At 44.9% G+C, this 19,038-nt stretch overlaps 1 protein-coding gene across 1 annotated transcript; it reads left to right on the top strand.

The window, feature by feature from the left end:
* Positions 1–8,422: 8,422 nt before the first annotated feature.
* On the top strand, positions 8,423–10,170 carry LOC127317532 (RING-H2 finger protein ATL46-like). Its single transcript, XM_051348085.2, has one exon. The coding sequence runs from the start codon at positions 8,792–8,794 to the stop codon at positions 10,019–10,021; it is 1,230 nt and encodes a 409-aa protein (XP_051204045.1). The 5' UTR covers positions 8,423–8,791; the 3' UTR covers positions 10,022–10,170.
* Positions 10,171–19,038: the final 8,868 nt, after the last annotated feature.

The raw sequence follows: 19,038 nt of genomic DNA, 5'->3' as shown, positions 1-19,038 counted from the left end.
AATGCAAGCAGATATTTATGACATGCTACTCATATTAATAAATTGGAGCTAAACATGAGAGATCATGAACTACTAGACTTCCATTAAATGACATATACCTCACATGAACCAACTAAGCATGCTCACATGGATGAGTATATGTACAAAAATGAAAACAAATAGAGTTCATACCAGCCTCTCACCACAGTTGAGTTGTCGTAGATCGTCATTATTGCCTTTCACTTGTGTAGCTTGAATAATATGAAATGAAAACCAAGCTCCAACCACCGGAGACCGCTGAACTCCACAATAAAATTTAGAAAACCGAAGAAGAACAATCAAATATTTTTGGCGTTTTCGATATTAGAGTCACCGAACGAAAGTAAAATCTTTTTGGATTTTCTCATAGCAAACCAACGATAGTAAATAAAGCAAAATAAGGACAAGAAACTAAATAAACAAATGATGAAGAGAAACAACAGAAATATTTTTGGTCTTTTTGTGTTTTAGAAAAGAAACAAAGCAAAAACAAGAGAATGAAAACTAAAAGAATCACAAAAAAGCAAAGTGGCAGAAATCTGCCAAAACTTGACAGCAGTACAGTAAATTTTTTTTTTGAAAATCTTCTGCTGTTCAACTCGAAAAGTGCTCAACTAATGAAAGTTAGATAATAACCTGGGGAACATGCACAAAAATTGGCAGCTCAAAATAACGTTCTGGCTACGCACATGAATTTTTCAGTATCAGTCCAGAATCTGTTTTTTAGACATCACTTCCCCAAATATCATCTTCCTCATATTAGAGGCAACCATCGGCACACAAATGAAATAAAGTAAAAGTAAAGGTTACTACAGTAGTAACAACCTTCAAAAACTAAAATAAGAACCTACTGAAATAAAAGTAACCGAAAGAGAAACAACCAAAAGAAGTGAAACAAGTATATACAAATGACCGGCAATTATAATATGCAATGAATGAGTGATGCCGGCGTACCTCCCCCCAAGCTTAGGCTTTTGTACTAAGTGGAGATCAACCCCAGCGAGGGTCAGTGTTCCACACTGATGGATCATACATGGCATGGTCGTAATAAGATCCCTGTGCCGAAGAAAAGGATGAAGGCTCCACATGCCCGAAATGCTGATGTGAAGAACTTGCTGCGTCAGATGACAAGCCGAGGGGTTCCTCGGCCTCCTCCATGCCTTCCCCTGCGTGATGGCCGCAATTCTCTATGTATGCATCAAGTTCATCTTCTGTGACCGACCAATCGTTCCTGGAATCAAGGTTAAACCAAGCAGGTGCAGGCAATCCAACTAGCCTTTCAGATTTAAATACTCTCCACTTTTTCTTGAAAAAGGTTATCTCATAGGACAGGTTATTAAAGTTAGACCGATTAGAAACAAAGTCATGTTTTATCATGGAAACAATATCAAGTTTCTCTACAGAGAGCTGGACATCAAGAGGGTGAGGCTCTACACCATGCATAGCTAGCAAACGAGAGGCAATGAGACCTCCACAAATTCCTCCTTTATCACGGTTAGTAGCAAGCCTAAAAGCTATCAAAGCACCCAAATTATAAGTTCTATCACGTTGCAACGCAGAAGCTAGGAAAACCAAATCATGGATGGATAATTTATTTGCATTCTTTCTAGCAAGAACGCACTTGGCGATAAAGTAAGCAAAATAGCGAATAGATGGGAGTTGAATACTACGAATTTTACCACTCTCATCTGAGAAGCTTCTCCCTTGACAGATCATCTCGTATAGATTCAAGAGTTGCCGTGGCAGCCCCCTAATCTTCTCACATGATCCCCATTGTGGCACTTTAATAGTTGCACAAAAATCATCAAAGGGCAAGTTGATAGTTTTATTGTAGATTTTATATCGAACCATGGGGTTAGGTTGGGACCAATGGAATTCAAAATCCTGCACCACTGACATGGTTAGTTTTGCATATTGGTAAGGTTCACCAACAACAAAATCTTCTAACCCTGCATTAGTAATTAGATTTTGAACATCCTGAAAAATTCCTGCACTCTTCATGAAATCGGTGCATGGGTAGTAGGAGGGGTATACCCCCTATTCACGGTGGACTCTCATAACTTCATGCACCTCCAATTCATGTTGGTTGAGTTGGTGTCTATTCCACTCCATTTTCTGAAATTTTTCAATAATCATTATAAACATTGATTTTGAGACATATAAATGAGGGAAACTACTATAGGAACTTGATAGAGTACTAAACATGCATCAAAACTAATTTTTACAACTTGAATCAAGCATGCAAACTCACTTAACATGTCACCTACAGCAGCAAATTACTCAAGATATACTCAACTATACAAAATTCTATTTGGATAATCGGAGGAGTCACATACCGGAGAGCAAATGCTCCAAATCTCAGCAGCAAAGATGGGCTGAGCAAGGAGATCAAAAATTTCGAGCAAGAACATCAAGAAACTCGGGTTTGAACAATGGTGGTGTGTTTTCTCGTGAAAGAGAGTGGAGTGGTAGGTGGATGAGTGAGTGGAGGGCCAGGTGGGGCCCTCACCACAGGGTGGCGCGCTTCTTGTCGCCACAAAGACATGGGGTGCAGCCCTGGGGTGCCCCACCGGTCAGCCCTGTGCACTCCCAAAGTTGCATTTTGAAAAATAGGACCAGTGATATAATTTTTGTAAATTTTTGAAAACTTCGAAAAATGCACATTTCTGGGTGTTAAAATAACTATTTCAGGACAGAAAAAGATTTTGAAACTTCTAAACGACTAAAGCATCTTGCAAAACAAGTAGTACTACAGAAAGTAAACAAGTGTGGAGAAAGAAAGAAATGTTGTTTAGCTCTTCTATGCATATAAAATGTACTTGTTAACAAGGTTGATCAAGTCTTGCCACCAAATAAAATTTACATGTCATAAGAAGAAATAAACCTCAAATCAATCATGTTACCTTATATTGTATTGATATGGATCCAATCATAATATTTTGATATCCTTCTTTAGGCTCATATATAGGACAATCAATAACTCCCACTTTGATAGATCTCAAATTAGAAATTGTATTAACTCCATATACTTTATCAATCTTCTTAGGAAAATAAACAGTATGCTCCTTGTCATCAACATTGAAAGTAACTTTTCCTTTATTGCAATCAATAACAGCCCCTGCAGTGTTAAGAAAAGGTCTTCCAAGAATAATAGACATATTATCATCTTCAGGCATTTCCAACACAACAAAATCAGTTAATATTAAGCAATTATTAGCGACTTGAACAGGAACATCCTCACATATACCAACAGGAACAACAGTAGATTTATCAGCCATTTGCAAGGATATATCAGTTGGTATCAACTTATCTAAATAAAGTCTCTTGTAAAGGGAAAAAGGCATCACACTAACTCCTGCTGCCAAATCACATAGAGCAGGTCTAACATAATTATTCTTGATGGAACAAGGGATAGTTGGTATACCTGGGTCTCCCAGCTTCTTTGGAACCTTGCCATTGAAAGAGTAATTAGCAAGCATAGTGGAGATCTCCTCATTAGGAATTGTCCTTTTGTTAGAGACAATATCTTTCATATACTTTGAATAAGGAGGCAATTTAATAGCATCAGTCAAAGGGATTTGCAAAAACAAAGGTTTCATCCAATCACAAAATTTATTATAGTGTTCTTCCTCCTTTGATTTTAGTTTCTTAACATGAAAAGGCATTTGCTTTTGAACCCAAGGTTCTCTTTCATTACCATGTTTCTTAGCAATAAAATCTTCTTTAGTGTACTTTTTATTTTTAGCTTGCTTTTCGGGTTCATCTTCAATCTCTTCTTTATAAGAAACATCATTCTTATCATTATCTTTATCATGTTCATTACCATTTTCAGTTTCAGCATCAGAAATAGAAATACTATTAGGATCATTAACAGGTTCAGAAGATTCTACAACAATTTTATGTTTCTTCTTCTTTTTCTTAGAAGGGGCACTAGTTTCTTTAGTTCGTTGAGAATCTTGTTCAACTCTTTTGGGATGCCCCTCAGGATATAGAGAATCCTGAGTGGAAACACCACCTCTAGTTGTTACTTCATAAGCATGTTTTTCTTTATGAGTATTTTTTAACAAGTCATTTTGCACTTTAGTGAGTTGATCAATTTGAGTTTGAACCATATGAAAATGTTTAACAAGCATCTTAACATCATTGGAGGTTCTCTCCACAATATCATGCAATTTACTAATAGCTTGAGAATTTTCCATTAAATGATTCTCTACTCTCATATTAAAATTATCTTGCTTAACAACATAGTTATCAAACTCATCTAAACATTGATCAGGAGGTTTTGAGTAAGGAATATCTTCTTTATCAAAGCGTTGAAGAGAATGTACCTCAATCGTGGATGAAGGGGGAGTTATCTTACATAAATCTTCTGTGGGGGGTAAATTCTCCACATATTCAGATTTAATACCTTTCTCTTTAAGAGATTTCTTGGCTTCCCTCATATCTTCATCATTTAATTCAATCATACCCCTCTTCTTCAATATTGGTGTTGGGGTTGGTTCAGGTGTAGTCCAATCATCATGATTTTGGCTTATTCTAGCCAACAATTCTTCAGCTTCGTCTGAAGTTCTTTTCCTGAAAACACAACTAGCACAACTATCCATGTATGCCCTAGACTCAATGGTTAGTCCACTATAAAATATATCAAGTAAGTCATGCTTTTCCAAATCATGTCTAGGCCGAGCTCTAATAAGAGAGCAAAACCTTGCCCAAGCTTCATGCAATTTCTCTCCATCTTCCTGGTCAAAACTATAAATTTTCTGTAAAGCAATATGTTGAGCACTAGCAGGAAAATATTTTCGAAAGAAAACATCAAGCAAACCATTTGGACTATCAATAGAATCAGGAGGCAAACTATTATACCAAGTTTTAGCATCATCCTTTAATGAGAAAGGAAAAATTTTACCAACAAAATAAGTACGCTTCTTGGTATCATCAGAAAACAAGCTACTCAAAGTAGAAAGCTCAATCATGTGCTCTACAACACTTTCTTTTTCAGTACCACAAAAAGGTGTTTTCTCAAAAATAGATATATGAGATAAATCAAGAGAAAAATCATAATCCTTATCCTTAATGTTTATAGGAGACGTTGCAAATTTAGGATCAGGAGACAGTTTATATCTAACAGCACGTTGTGCAAGAAGCTTTTTAATGTTACTTGCATCAATAGTAGCATTACATTTATCAATAAAATCATCATCAAGTTCCACATAATCTTCATCAAGATCATCACTAGAGTGTTCAATAGACTCGGGTGAATTAACAGGTGTAACAGTATTTTCATTAGGAATTTCAGTATTTTCAATTTGTCTAGACCTAGCAATTGTAGCATCTAGAAAAGGACCTAATGAACCATTATCATCAAGCACGGTAGAAGCATCATCAAAATTATCAGAGGAATTTTCAGTTTCAGCAGAAGTACCAACACGTGAAGCTTGTGGTGGTGAAACAAGTTGACTTATCACAGATGGTGAATCAAGAGCAGCAGAGGTACTCAGAGTTGTACCTTTTCTTGTAGTGGATGGTAATATGGCGACTTTAGTATCGCGAGGTTTACCCATGATGGAGAATTTGCAGCGAACAATATCAATCCAGGTGAACTTGCAAATAAAGCTATGCTCCCCGGCAACGGCGCCAGAAAATAGTCTTGACGACCCACAAGTATAGGGGATCGCAACCGTCTTCGAGGGAAGTAAAACCCAATTTATTGATTCGACACAAGGGGAGCCAAAGAATATTTGTAAGCCTTAACAGCGGAGTTGTCAATTCAGCTCCACCTGGAAACAGACTCGCTCGCAATAGTTTATCAGTAGCAACAGTTTTATAGCAGTAGCAATAGTGAAATATAAGCAACAATGTAATAAGGACAGCAGTAGTGATTATAGTAAACAGCAGGATTAAAATACTGTAAGCATAGGGATGGATGAACGGGCGCTGCATGGATAAGATAACTCATGTAATAATCAAGACAAGACATTTGCAGATAATAATAAAACAGTATCCAAGTACTAAACAACCATAGGCATGTGTTCCGTATATAGTCGTACGTGCTCGCAGTGAGAAACTTGCACAACATCTTTTGTCCTACCAGCCGGTGGTAGCCGGGCCTCTAGGGAAACTACTGGTAATTAAGGTACTCCTTTTAATAGAGTACCGGAGCAAACCATTAACACTCCGTGAACACATGTGATCCTCATATCACAGCCTTCCCCTCCGGTTGTCCCAATTTCTGTCACTTTGGGGCCTCGGGTTCCGGACAGCAACATGTGTATACAACTTGCAGGTAAGATCATAAAACAATGAATATCATCATGAATCAATAACATGTTCAGATCTGAAATCATGGCACTCGGGCCCTAGTGACAAGCATTAAGCATAACAAGTTGCAACAATATCATAAAAGTACCAACAACGGATACTAGGCACTATGCCCTAACAATCTTATGGCTATTACATGAACAATCTCATCCAATCCCTACCATCCCCTTCAGCCTACAACGAGGGATTTACTCACACATGGATGGGGGAAACATAGATGGTCGATGGAGAGGCGTCGATGGTGATGATGGCGATGATCTCCTCCAATTCCCCATCCCGGCAAGGTGCCAGAACGGAGTTTCTGGTCCCGAAATTGGGTTTCGCGATGGCGGCGGAGTTCTGGATGTCTTCTGGCAGATTGGTCGAACTCCCGTGCGTTTTTAGGTCGAGGGCTTTAAGTAGTCCAGATGGGAGCGTCGGGGGCTGGCCGAGGTGGCGTCACCATAGGGCGGCGCGGCCCAGGGGCCCACCGCGCCGCCATATGGTGTGCGCACCTCGTGGCCCCCCTCCGTTTCGTCTTCTGGCTCCGTAAGTCTTCTGTGAAAATAGGCCCATTGCAATTATTCCCGGGGATTTTCCTGAAAGTTGATTTTCTGCACAAAAATAAGACACCAGGGTAATTCTGCTGAAAACAGCGTTAGTCCGTGTTAGTTGTATCCAAAATACACAAATTAGAGGCAAAACAATAGCAAAAGTGTTCGAGAAAGTAGATATGTTTTGGACGTATCGGAGGGTAATTATGTTGCATGCGTTAGTTGCTAGGTTTGTGGGTTGCTGAGGAGGTGCTGGTCCAAGTACGCACGTTGCCAAACCATGCGTTCCGTGGGGCGGGTGAAGAACATGCGATGTCGATGTTCAATCGTGTATGGACATCTTGGACAATTTGGGGAGTCGATGATGGTCTTGCGGTGCAGGTTCAGACGGGTGTTGAGGCGGTTCAAGTGGAATAACCAACCGAAGATCTTGACCCTGCCAGGGACCCGTGAATCCCAAATGTGTGTAGTTACATCGTCGTTTCCTTCCTCTTGCAGGGCGTTGTAAGATGCCCTAGTGGAAAACATGGCTCCCCCGATCATTGTGCGTTGACCATCGTCCGTAGATAGGTGAACATCCTGCATCAATGTCAAGAGAGAAGCCAGCTCTGCTGCAACAGAGTTGGTAAGTCTATTCCGCAGGTGATACATCCCAAATGTATCTACTTTTCCAAACACTCTGCTCAAAGATTTGCTCCGGAATCTCACCATACTTAGATTAAAAACTGCTGAATCTGACCCTATTTTTAGCAAAGTCTTGTTTCTGTCAGGTTTTGCAGAAAATAAAATCGGAAAAAATACCAGGGGAATTTTTCATCAAAATAGAGGGACTTAAGCTTTGGATCACGAGAAAGGAGCCACGAGGCCCAAACGGAGCCAGGTGGCGTGCCCACCTTCATAGGGTGTGTCACCAGGGCCCGTTTGTCCCTCGGTCGTCGTCTCGCCTCCCACCTTCGTGTGTTGCCTTATATACCCTTTGTGTGTTCATGAATGTTAATGCTTAGGATATACCTTAATTGCTTGTAGTTCTAAGTTGGCAAGCCGGATAAAAAATGTTATGGAAATTATCATGCATAGCTATATTTGGACGCAACTTAGAGATTTAGCTGTGTTTTAATGGAACAGAGTATTCCATATTTTTTTAAATAATCTTTTAAATCAGATACGGCCCAAGAAAGAATATGTGATGTATATTGGGATCAAGTACATGCCAAAATTTACGTAATTTCACAGGTCCTAGCAACTGTTCCTAATTTCCCCATATTCCCGTGCTTTTAAAATCCTTGGAATCAAAACTGTCCATGTGAGAATATGTGATGTATATTGTCATCAAGTATACCTGCCAAAACTACTTGTCTCGAGCGTGCGCAGCCACTTGAAACGCTAGACAGGCCAAGCTGCCACGACCCCGCTTCTGGACTGGTCAGTCGGCCACGGCCACGGCCACCGGGCCACGGGTGGGGGGCCCAGCGCGTCGCTGTGCCCTCGCAATCGACCGCGACTTCCAACCATGGTTGCGGCCGAAAGCGACCGCACCACCACAAAAATACTCCACACCACACCGACGACGCCGCTCACCACCACCGCCGTCGCTTTCGCCTTTTTCCTCCTCCCCAGCTCGTGCGCTCCCACGCCACTCTCCTCCCCTTCCAGCTCCCCATTCCCACCACCATTCTTCCTCCCCCTCCGTGTCCACCTGCTCGCCACGCCCGACCCCGGCGGTTTCTTGGTACCTAGCGCCTTGGACGCTTCCTCCCGGCCTGCATCACCGCCCGCCGCCGCTTTTAGGTGCGACTTCCGCATCCTTTTCCCGCCGGGATTCGTCGCTGGCTCTGGCTCCCCGCCAAAGATCGCATCTCTGCCTGCCCTGTCGGATCAGATGAGATGTGCCGGTCTTCCAGCCCCAGCCTCTAGGACGACACATGGCTGAACTCTCATCGTCCGGATCCCACGCGGCGGCTGCGGCTGCGGCGGCCACGTATCCGTACCCGCGCCGCCTCCATGGCGCCTTCGTCGCCAGGGACTCGCTCACCCCGTTTAACGCCTACCCCGCCGCCCCTCCCCCGCCGCCACCACAGAGCTCCGGCGGCGGCGGCGGCGGCAAGATCAGCCCGGCGGTGCTCTTCATCATCGTCATCCTCGCGGTGGTCTTCTTCATCTCCGGCCTGCTGCACCTCCTGGTGCGCCTGCTCGTCAAGAAGCAGCAGCACCACGGCCGCCGCGCCACCTCCACGGGCCACCACGGGCCCGACGGCGCCGACGCGGCGCTGCAGCGCCAGCTGCAGCAGCTGTTCCACCTGCACGACTCGGGGCTCGACCAGGCCTTCATCGACGCGCTGCCCGTCTTCTCCTACCGGGAGATCGTCGTCGGGGCCGGGGCCGGCGACAAGGAGCCCTTCGACTGCGCCGTCTGCCTCTGCGAGTTCGCCGCCGACGACCGGCTCCGCCTGCTCCCGCTCTGCGGCCACGCCTTCCACCTCAACTGCATCGACACCTGGCTGCTCTCCAACTCCACCTGCCCGCTCTGCCGCGGGGTGCTCTTCGCGCCGGGCCTCACCGCCGAGGACAACCCCATGTTCGATTTCGACGAGGGGATGATGGAGGAAGGCCGGTTGTCTGAGTGCTGCGAGGATGGCTTCGGATTGCCTACGCAGAAATCCTCAGATGAAGCACAGGTGCCGGTGGTGGCCGAGAAAAGAGTGTTCCCGGTGAGGCTTGGCAAGTTCAAGAACGTCGGCACCCAGGGTGCCGTCGAAGGCGGGAATGCCGCCGCCGATTCGGCTGTGCTGAGGAGGGAGGAAGGGGAGAGCAGCAGCAGCAGTTTGGATGCCAGGAAATGCTTCTCCATGGGCACCTATCAGTATGTTCTCGGGACTTCTGAGCTTCAGGTGGCTCTTCAGCCAGGCCGAACAAGAAACGGTGCCGGTGGTACCATGAGACCGAGACCTCCTGGGATAAGCTGTGTCAATGCCGACATCATGGAGGGAAAGAAAATCTGCGCGCGGAACAAAGGGGAGAGCTTCTCCATGTCCAAGATTTGGCAGTGGTCTAATCTCAAGGGCAAGCTACCAGCCGGCTCAGATGATTGTTCGGAAGCGGGGAGCCTTCCATGGATGAAGAGGGGTGGCGCCGCGGATAAGTCCAACATCTGATGTGACTCTGTACTGTGATACTACTAGCTAATATTGCTCTTGTTAGTTCCACTCCATTAATTTCTTACCTATAATTATTCTAGTCTAATTTTCATGTTCAGATTTTTGATTGGAATTGGTTATATCTCATGGAAGGATAGTAACTTTTAGCCAGCTTTGCGCCAATTGTGTCATAGCTTAGGATCATGTGATTTCCGGAGAATGCTGCTTTGCTTGTGCTCGTGTATCGGTTTGAAGCTACCTTCATATTCCTAAAGCTTCACTTACAAAACTGATCAAAGTGGAGTTGACTTCTAAATCTAATCTTAACATTCTTCTAGAGCATTAGATGAAAGGATGAATATTACTTGAGTTTTGCTTCGGTACTAATTACACCTTCTGATGAACTGTAGAGTATTGTACTTTTGGATATTAAATTGTCTGTTATCACATAATACCTCTCTTCTGAAATAGTCTACATTCTAGCTCTAAAATTTGTTCTGCAATAATCTAAATTCTAGCTTTTAGTCAACAACAACACTGAAAACGAAGTGGTTTTGCTCTCTTTATTGGACGTTGTTATTTTCAATGTACCTTGGATTTGTTGTTCACATATCCAAGTAATACTAATAAATGCAATACTGGTTTATCTCATTTTTTCCTTAAATGTAGACTAAATTAGAATGGAGGGAGTAGAAGTGTAGCCCTGGCAGTCGCTTTTATCCCTTCCCGAACCGACGAGAGCCAATTGTTCAGAGATAATGCTTTCTCCCAAATGAAACACAACTCAGAGATGCTTCTGTAAGGTGGTTATCATTGTGGGTATTTGATCTTGGTTTTTGTATTTCTTTAGCGGCTCTTGTGAATGTATTACGATCTTGCCCAAAGAGACACTTATGAATTCATGTGCAGTTAAAGGGAAGTACACTTGCTAAGCCGCCACATAAACAGTTGAGGCGGGATTAGGCGGGCACTAGGTAAGTTAGGAAGAATTAGCAGATTATTTTGTAGGTTTGGGAAGCTCCTCATGGGACAAATCTTAAACTTGTAGTTGGTTTTATTGAATCCTTACTGTGGGTCCTAATCTGATGAATAGTTGCAAGTAGCTAATACTTTTACGACTCACTTATATTTTTTATACGGCCAAGCAAAACCTGTTTTACTATTATGAGGAACTGTTCTTGTATAATAAAACTGTTAATGCATAAGTAGACAGGAATTGACTTCTGCGGAAAACATCACTTGTAAGTTTGAGAAATTGCACAAGGCTGTAATTTACAAGAGCCATTGGCACATAGGTCTAAATTCTTCTAGCTAACTATTATTTTCACGATGAGCTACAGGCCTACAACTACTTGTGATTTGGCATATTTCCTTTTATGATAGTTGTAGTAAACCAAGTTTAAGATATTGCACATGTCTTGTGTGTTTTCTACTTATCTGGCCATAGAAGCTTAAGTGAAATTAATGATATACACTTCATGGTCTGGACTATCAAATGTATTGAAGATTGCATTATACAACTCGAGAACAGGAAGTGTCTTGCTTTAACTTTGTAAATTGAGGTCCATGGTGGATTATTTCTAAATTTGAATTCATGTCAATAGGTTTCCTAGTATTCCCCCGTTCTTTCCATCTGATGCACAGTGATTGGTAGGAACATATCATGATTGAGCCCAATACAAGAGGCTTTAACTATTTATGTTTTAGCTAAGCATATTCTTTTGCCTTTAGTTCATCAGTCATCTGCTGCCTTTGTCAAAGCCTTTCCTTTGATAAGCACTTTCTTGGGGGGTTTACATTCCCTTTTCATGGATCTCTTTACTCTCACAGAAGCAAAGATAGTTTCCATTATTATGATAAAAAGCAAAAAAGGTTGGAACCAGAGGAACCAACTCATCATGCTTTGCTTCATTCCTGGGCTGCCACAGACCTTTAATGTTCAGAGTATAGATCTGCCAGCTTAGGAAGTGTCATTTAGTTTTTCTGAACTTCAACATATTCACAGATGCCACTTGTATGCAATTCTTGCTGGTTAATTCTTAATTGTAATGTCGCTGAGTCTCAGACACCTTAATATCGCTGTTCCTCATTCATGTTTTGTGAGAGGTAACAATTTTCAAACCTTAATTTCAATACATTTACACATACCACCTAATATGTAATGCCAGTGCTCCACAGGCACTCTAATTTCCTTGTTGCTCTCACTGATAGTTTTGTGAGATCGAATTCATCTGATTGCCCTAGCCTTGGGCATGCAACTGACAAGTTGGTAAATAGCGGTTTACATCTTTTGCTTTGGTGCTCCATCTTTGTTTATGAGCGGCATTTGTTCTTGTTGTTGGCGTTCTTTGTGCTTCATGGCATCATTCCTGTACAAATTTATATCCAATTGAATGCTATCCTCTTGTAGCTTATTTTACCATGTGGCTGGTAGTGACGGGCTGAATATTATCTAACTGAACAGTTGGTGTGACATGTATCCTGATAAGTTTTTGGAAAGGCGCTTCAGGAAGTGGAGTTCAGTGTCATGTCATGTGGATTTTAAGAGCCAATATGCATTTTCATATGTGCTGTTTCATCCTTGTGTTATGTTAAATCTGAAAGCAGTAAAGGAGTGCCAGCCTCTCATGCATCCACTAAATTGAGCAGGCAGTAAAAGCAATCTATTCAGCATTTTTACATTCAGATCTTAGATCTGGCATGTGAACCCATACAGTGACAGTTCTCACTGTACGAATACTCTTGGTATTTTAGCAACTAACTAATACTGATAAAAAAAAACTTATTGTTAGTAACCAGATCAAAAAATAGTGGTTTGTTCTGACATCTGAAACAGCTGGTTGGAGATTGGTTCTTCAGATCTCCACTCCCAGATTCAGGACAAGTCCCAGAGATTACTTTCCAATTCTACCTCTGAAGATCGGACGAGGCATGTCTGTACAAAATACTATTCTATATGCGAAAGATTATGGATGCTAGTTCCAGGCCGCATATTATTTTTTCTCATATGCAGTGGATGATCGTCCGGAAAAGGCCAGTTTCACGCATGACTGAAACGGACAAGAAGAAAGGTTGGAGGTTTGCTATGATTGAGTACTTGAGTAGTACCAAGTGTCATAGGTGTTCTGGTTTTTTCCTTTCTCGCCGGCTTTGAATCTTGTCCTGTCAGAAAGTCAACATCTCCTTGAAATGACAGTGTACCGATGTCACTAGTTGTACTTGTACCATGAGCTTGTGTTAACGAACAATTATAAGCTTGTGAAAGCTATTTTTTTTTCTTGTTGCAACATCCATCCAGGAATAGCATATCTAGTTAGGCAACTTTTGGCTCATTTGCTGGCCAACTGTCTCAGAAAATTAACGCCACTCGTATCGTGCTCGTGTCTTCAATTTTTCTTAATTTACAACCGTATGGTGCTTGTTGAGTATTGATTGACAGCACTCGCAAAGTCCATTCTTGGCGTAGGAAAATTAAATGGTTGGCGGTACTACAATAATTTTGTACTATCAAAAGAATCGTGTGCATTTTCTACGCTGCATATTGGTGCCAAATTTCGTACTGTCCCATACATGACGGGGCCGAGCAAAGTTTGGTGGCTGTCGTCACTGATCTTTTTTAACCTGTTAGACTTAAAATGACAGAGTTTTGTGCGTGTACTCAAATCGCATCATCCCCATTTTAGATGCTCAAGGCTCCATTGGGAAATTCAGCAAAGGGGGGAGGATTGGTTGGATGTTAACATCAATAGCGGAATATTACGTCTGCTATATTTGATTCTTCAGATTCGATGTTGTTTGGATCGTCTGTCAGTTGTTGACTATTCAGGTGTCCATGCAATCCTCATGATCTCTTGACAGTCAAAGCAGTCCATCCCCTACTTTGTCATAGACACATTAGAAATTTTCTGAGAGGTCTAACCTCTTTGAGATCTCAACCTCTTTGCAGACATCCAATGAGATTGTGGTATAGAAAAGCAATCCAGAGAAAATTTGGAGGGTTCATCCTTTGAATCAAATTGCCTTTATAATTTATTTTTCTATGGGTAATAATTCTACAAAATTCTTTTAAAAATCCTTTCGATCAAATAGGCCTTTATAGCAATTTCACCACAGCTTATTATCGAACTGCACCACAACAAAGACAAAAGATCATTTGGAAAAGGTACCTGTGTTTTCGCTTTGGGTGTAGCTGCAAGGATGATCCCAATCCATCCGATCCGATAAGACCACGGCCATTCCAATAGATAGTCATATAAATTGGCCTGAAACATCACCTCATCGGTTCAAGATAGATCTTGGAATGACACGATCTGCCTAAGCATTCTAGTGTAGTTCATGTCCAAGTCATGTGAACTTGTCACTTTGTTTTGGACCAGACACTTGCACGCAACGTCGCAACCCACCCGCCGAATCACGCCAAGGAAGACGTCACTGTCCAAACTCAAGACCCATTAAAAAATACCTTTATTACAAGGGTCCCTCTATGTCTAAGTTGATTGAGATTTCCTTAAGTCTCAGTTTTCTCAGAAGAGTGCAACTCGATCCAATTGCACATTTCTTGTAGAAAAATGCAATTGCATTTTTTAATAGAAAAGTGCAACTCAAGCACTTTTTTTGTAATCGACTTAGACTTAAGAAAATCTTAGTTCACCGAGACATAGCAAAACCGTTATTACAAGGACCCGAGCTGAACAGCACCATGTGCCATTCACTACTATTCTCGCGGTGAAAGTTGGCGCCCTGAAATTTTCCATTCCGTGGTAAGAATTGGTTCAACATGCTCTTCAAGTTCGTTCTATTCCGCGTGATTCGATTTTGACATAGAATTATTGTAGATGTCTTTCTCGTTGAGTTACAAGGTCCTTTTCAAGGACTCATTATCATCAGACGATTCAGACCTAGACGAATTATTCAACGATGACGACACTGAGCACATGATTGTAATCCTCGGCGAGCAAGACCTCCAAGATAGAGCCAACCTCGATAGGCAGTGTGGATCTACTGTAGGCCGTGTTTGCACCCCGCGGAACCGAGAGCTCGGACACGCCGCACTCATGCATTTATTTTGTTTAATTTGCTGTCATATTCTATGTTTACGTTTTGTTTGAAGTTCACCGCGTTTTCCACTGTGCTCGCATCCCTACATGTATGCTATAGATGCTCTAAGAGCATCTTCACCGGCGGCTCGCAAATAGGCGCCGGCACTAGTGTATAGGGGATGCAAGCACGTCCCCCCGAACTATAGGGATGGTCGTCCCACACCGGCGTCCCCCATACCAGCGTCCCCCAATTTTTTTTTCTATTTACACCATCTATACAATATTTTCAAAAAATATTTTTAAACAATTTTCAAACATATAAATTTATTCATACAATAATTTAATATAGTTTAACACAAATACAAATGGAATATTCATACAATAAATTAAATTGTAAATCATGTGTTGGCGGCTCCTCTCCTCGCTCACAAATGCACAGCCAAATTCGTCTAAAGTTGAACATGAACATCTGCATCTTAGATTTCTTCATGCATGTGAAGGAAAGCCGCGAACTCTTAGGTACATGCTCAACTTCAGCAAGAGGGTCTTGATAATCAAATGGTTGATCATCATCTACAGGTGCGTCACGCTCGCTCTCACAAGCGTTTATCACCTCCCACATCTGAAACTCCGACCAAGTGAGAGCAAAGTACCTGACAACGGAGAAATGTTGCTGGAGCACAACAAAAGCCCGCTCAACATTCTTGCGAGCTGCTTCATGGCATGTCGCAAAATAAACGTCCATCTCCGAAGCTGGAGCAGGGATTGTCTTCACAAATATAGCATACGTTGGATTAGATACCATCGGCTATATAGTACCCCTTGTTTTATGCGTGGCCATTGACCTCAAAATTTCGGCAAGAGCATGTCCCTCAGCTAGCCTGGCAAACACCGAAGAGCGCTACACGTTGATATCATTGTGGGTTCTGCCATGCCAAAGAAAGCATGACAAATCCAGAGGTCATGGTCTGCCACCGCCTCAAGAATGACACTGCACTGGCCTTTATGCCCCTTGTACATCCCTTGCAGAGCAAAATGGTAATTCTTCCAACCCCACTGCATGGAGTCGATGCTTCTGAGCATCCCAGGAAACCCTCGGGCGGCATTTTGTGCCAGGATCCGAGATGTATCATCTGCCCTCGGTGCTCTCAAATAATCTCCAGTAAACGCTGCTATGATGGCTCGACAAAACCTGCACACGGTCTTGGAGCATGTTGACTCCGCCATGCGTAGGTAGTCATCGGCTGCATTGGGGGAGCTCCATATGCAAGACAACGCAATGCAGCAGTGCACTTATGGATTGAGGAGAAGCCCCACAAACCGGTGCAATCTTGCTTGCACATGAAGTAGTCATCGTACTCCCTAATGTCGAAGACAATGTTCATGAACATATCCTCGTTCATCCGAAATCGGTGACGAAAATATTTTGGCGTGCAAGTTGCATCGTCGGTGAAGTAGTCGGAGTCAAGAAGCAAGGAGTCAGCTTGACGATGCTGCTCCTTGTTCCTCGTCTTTCCAACCCTTGAACCGCCACGCGAGGTTACTGACAATTCTAGCTCTAAACCCCGGCGCTTTGTTAGGCGTCGGTGTGAGCCTTATTTTAGTGCCAATCCTAAGAGCATCTCCAGTCGCGTCCCCCAAAGCATCCCCCAAAGGGATTTGGGGCGCGCCGAACAAAAAAACGTTCCCAGCCGCGTCCCCCAAAGCCGCTTTTTGTCCGGCGCGGCTCGATACGGTGTCCGGTGCCCCGAGCCCGTCCCCGCTCCACAGGGGACGCTCCGGGCACGCCGGACACAACGAAAAGCAAGGCGAAGTGACGCGGGGCTGACCCGTCAACGGCACATTGAATTTTAACCTAACTGTCGCCTACCTTGCGAAGGAAGTTATTCGCGCGCAGTGACACACTGCGACATCTTTGCCTTAAGGGCGACAAAGGGGCAGGCGAGACGTCTCGTCGGTGCTGCGCAGCCTCCACGCGTCGCCGGTATTCGCACGCCACTGCGCGTTCCCGCGCTTTCTTCCCGCCTCTTCTCCCTCTTCCCGCGCTTTCTTCTCGACGTCAGCGTCTATAAAAGGCCCTCCCAGCTCAATGGCAGCCACCACAGTCGCCGGTACCCCTTTCTCCACCAAAAGCACAGCCCTCGTCGCTCCACCGCCGTCTCCTCCACCCCCAGTGCGCAATGATGAACCGCCCCGGCGATGGCCAGTTCCCTCCACCGTCTCCTCCATCACCACCTCCACCACCGGATTCGCAGTTCGACATCGACGTCGCCGCCCGGGAAGAGCGACGGCGAGGGATGGAGGCTTGGTGTGCACATCGTCAGCAGCGGCGGGAGGCACTCGAGCAGCATGCTCGCCAGTAGCGTGAGGCGGTGCACGCGGCGGTAGAAGCGGCGTTCTACGCCCCTGACCCCGCAGCTGATGAGAGCGCGACAGCAGCAACGTGGCAGGAGGAGACGCTGGCGGACACCATTGCGGCGTTCGATGCCTCCACGCCAGAAGAGGCGCGGCGGCGCCGGACGGAGGAGATTCGCCAGCGGTGGGCTGATGACCGCCGTCACCAGCGCGAGGAGTGGGAGGCGCAGTACCGTGAACGGCGGGAGGCGATCGAGCGCCGACGGCGGGAGTCGATGGAGCGGTCGCTGCAGCTGGCAGCGGAGGAGCGTTAGCAGCGGGAGGCGGCGATGGCGGCAACGGAGGCGACCTGGGGGAGGTGGGCAGATGCGTTGGCGGCGGAGGCCGACGTGTTGGCGGCGCGCCTGGAGGCACGAATGGAGGAGGAGGGGGAGGAGACAGAGGTCGAGGCGGAGGAGGAGGAGACGGAGCTCGAGGCAGAGGAGGAGGAGACGGAGCAGGAGGACGAAGACTTTGAGTGGTCCGACGACGACGGGCCGCACCTGGACGAGACGGCCGATCAGGAGCGCGCGCTCGTCGAGTCCTTCGAGTCGAAGAAGAAGCTCCAGGACGTCGCCCGTGACCGCGAAGAGGCGCAGATTCACCGCACCGTCGAGCTCTCCCTCCAGACGACGCAACAGGGGAGGGCAGGCGACAACGCCCTGCTGGAGCAGCGGCGTCTGGCCACCGCCCTAACCATGGAGAGGCGGCGCGCGTAGCAGGAGCTGCGGTGGAGGGGAGGTGACGACGGGGCAGACCCGTCGAACGCACCGCCGGACGGTCAGTAGGCTAGGGTTTAGATGAAATGTAGCCGTTTTCATTCAAACTTTGTAATATATAGTCAAATTTGAATGAAAACCTTTATTTTGTGCACTAATATTTATTTGTGGATTTTGTTTGGGGAACGCGACTGGGGAGCGACGTCCCCCAAACGCGGCACGAACAAAACACATCCCCAAACAATCCGGCGCCGTTTTGGGGACGCGAAGATGCTCTAAGTAGCCGCTGGGGGCGCCATTGGGATGTTGTAACATGCCATCTGATTGAGGGCATCTCCAGCGGCGCGACGCAAATGGACGTTGAGTGACCGTTTGTATCCGCCGTGACCGGAAATGCGTCTAGCACCACCTCCAGCGGCGCGACGCATAGTGACCGGGCCGTCCGCGGAGACGCAAACCTGGCCCAAATATGCGCCAGGTTTGCGTCTCTGCGGACTGATACGCGTACAACACGCGTCCGTTGGGAACCCCAAGAGGAAGGTGTGATGCGTACAGCGGCAAGTTTTCCCTCAGTAAGAAACCAAGGTTTATCGAACCAGTAGGAGCCAAGAAGCACGTTGAAGGTTGATGGCGGCGGAGTGTAGTGCGGCGCAACACCAGGGATTCCGGCGCCAACGTGGAACCTGCACAACACAACCAAAGTACTTTGCCCCAACGTAACAGTGAGGTTGTCAATCTCACTGGTTTGCTGTAACAAAGGATTAGATGTATAGTGTGGATGATGATGTTTGCAGAAAACAGTAAAGAACAATTGCAGTAGATTGTATTTCAGATGTAAAGAATAGGACCGGGGTCCACAGTTCACTAGAGGTGTCTCTCCCAT

This window comes from Lolium perenne, chromosome 7 (genome assembly GCF_019359855.2).
Source record: "Lolium perenne isolate Kyuss_39 chromosome 7, Kyuss_2.0, whole genome shotgun sequence".
NCBI lineage: Eukaryota > Viridiplantae > Streptophyta > Magnoliopsida > Poales > Poaceae > Lolium > Lolium perenne.
This window is presented reverse-complemented; position numbering and strand designations above follow the sequence as displayed.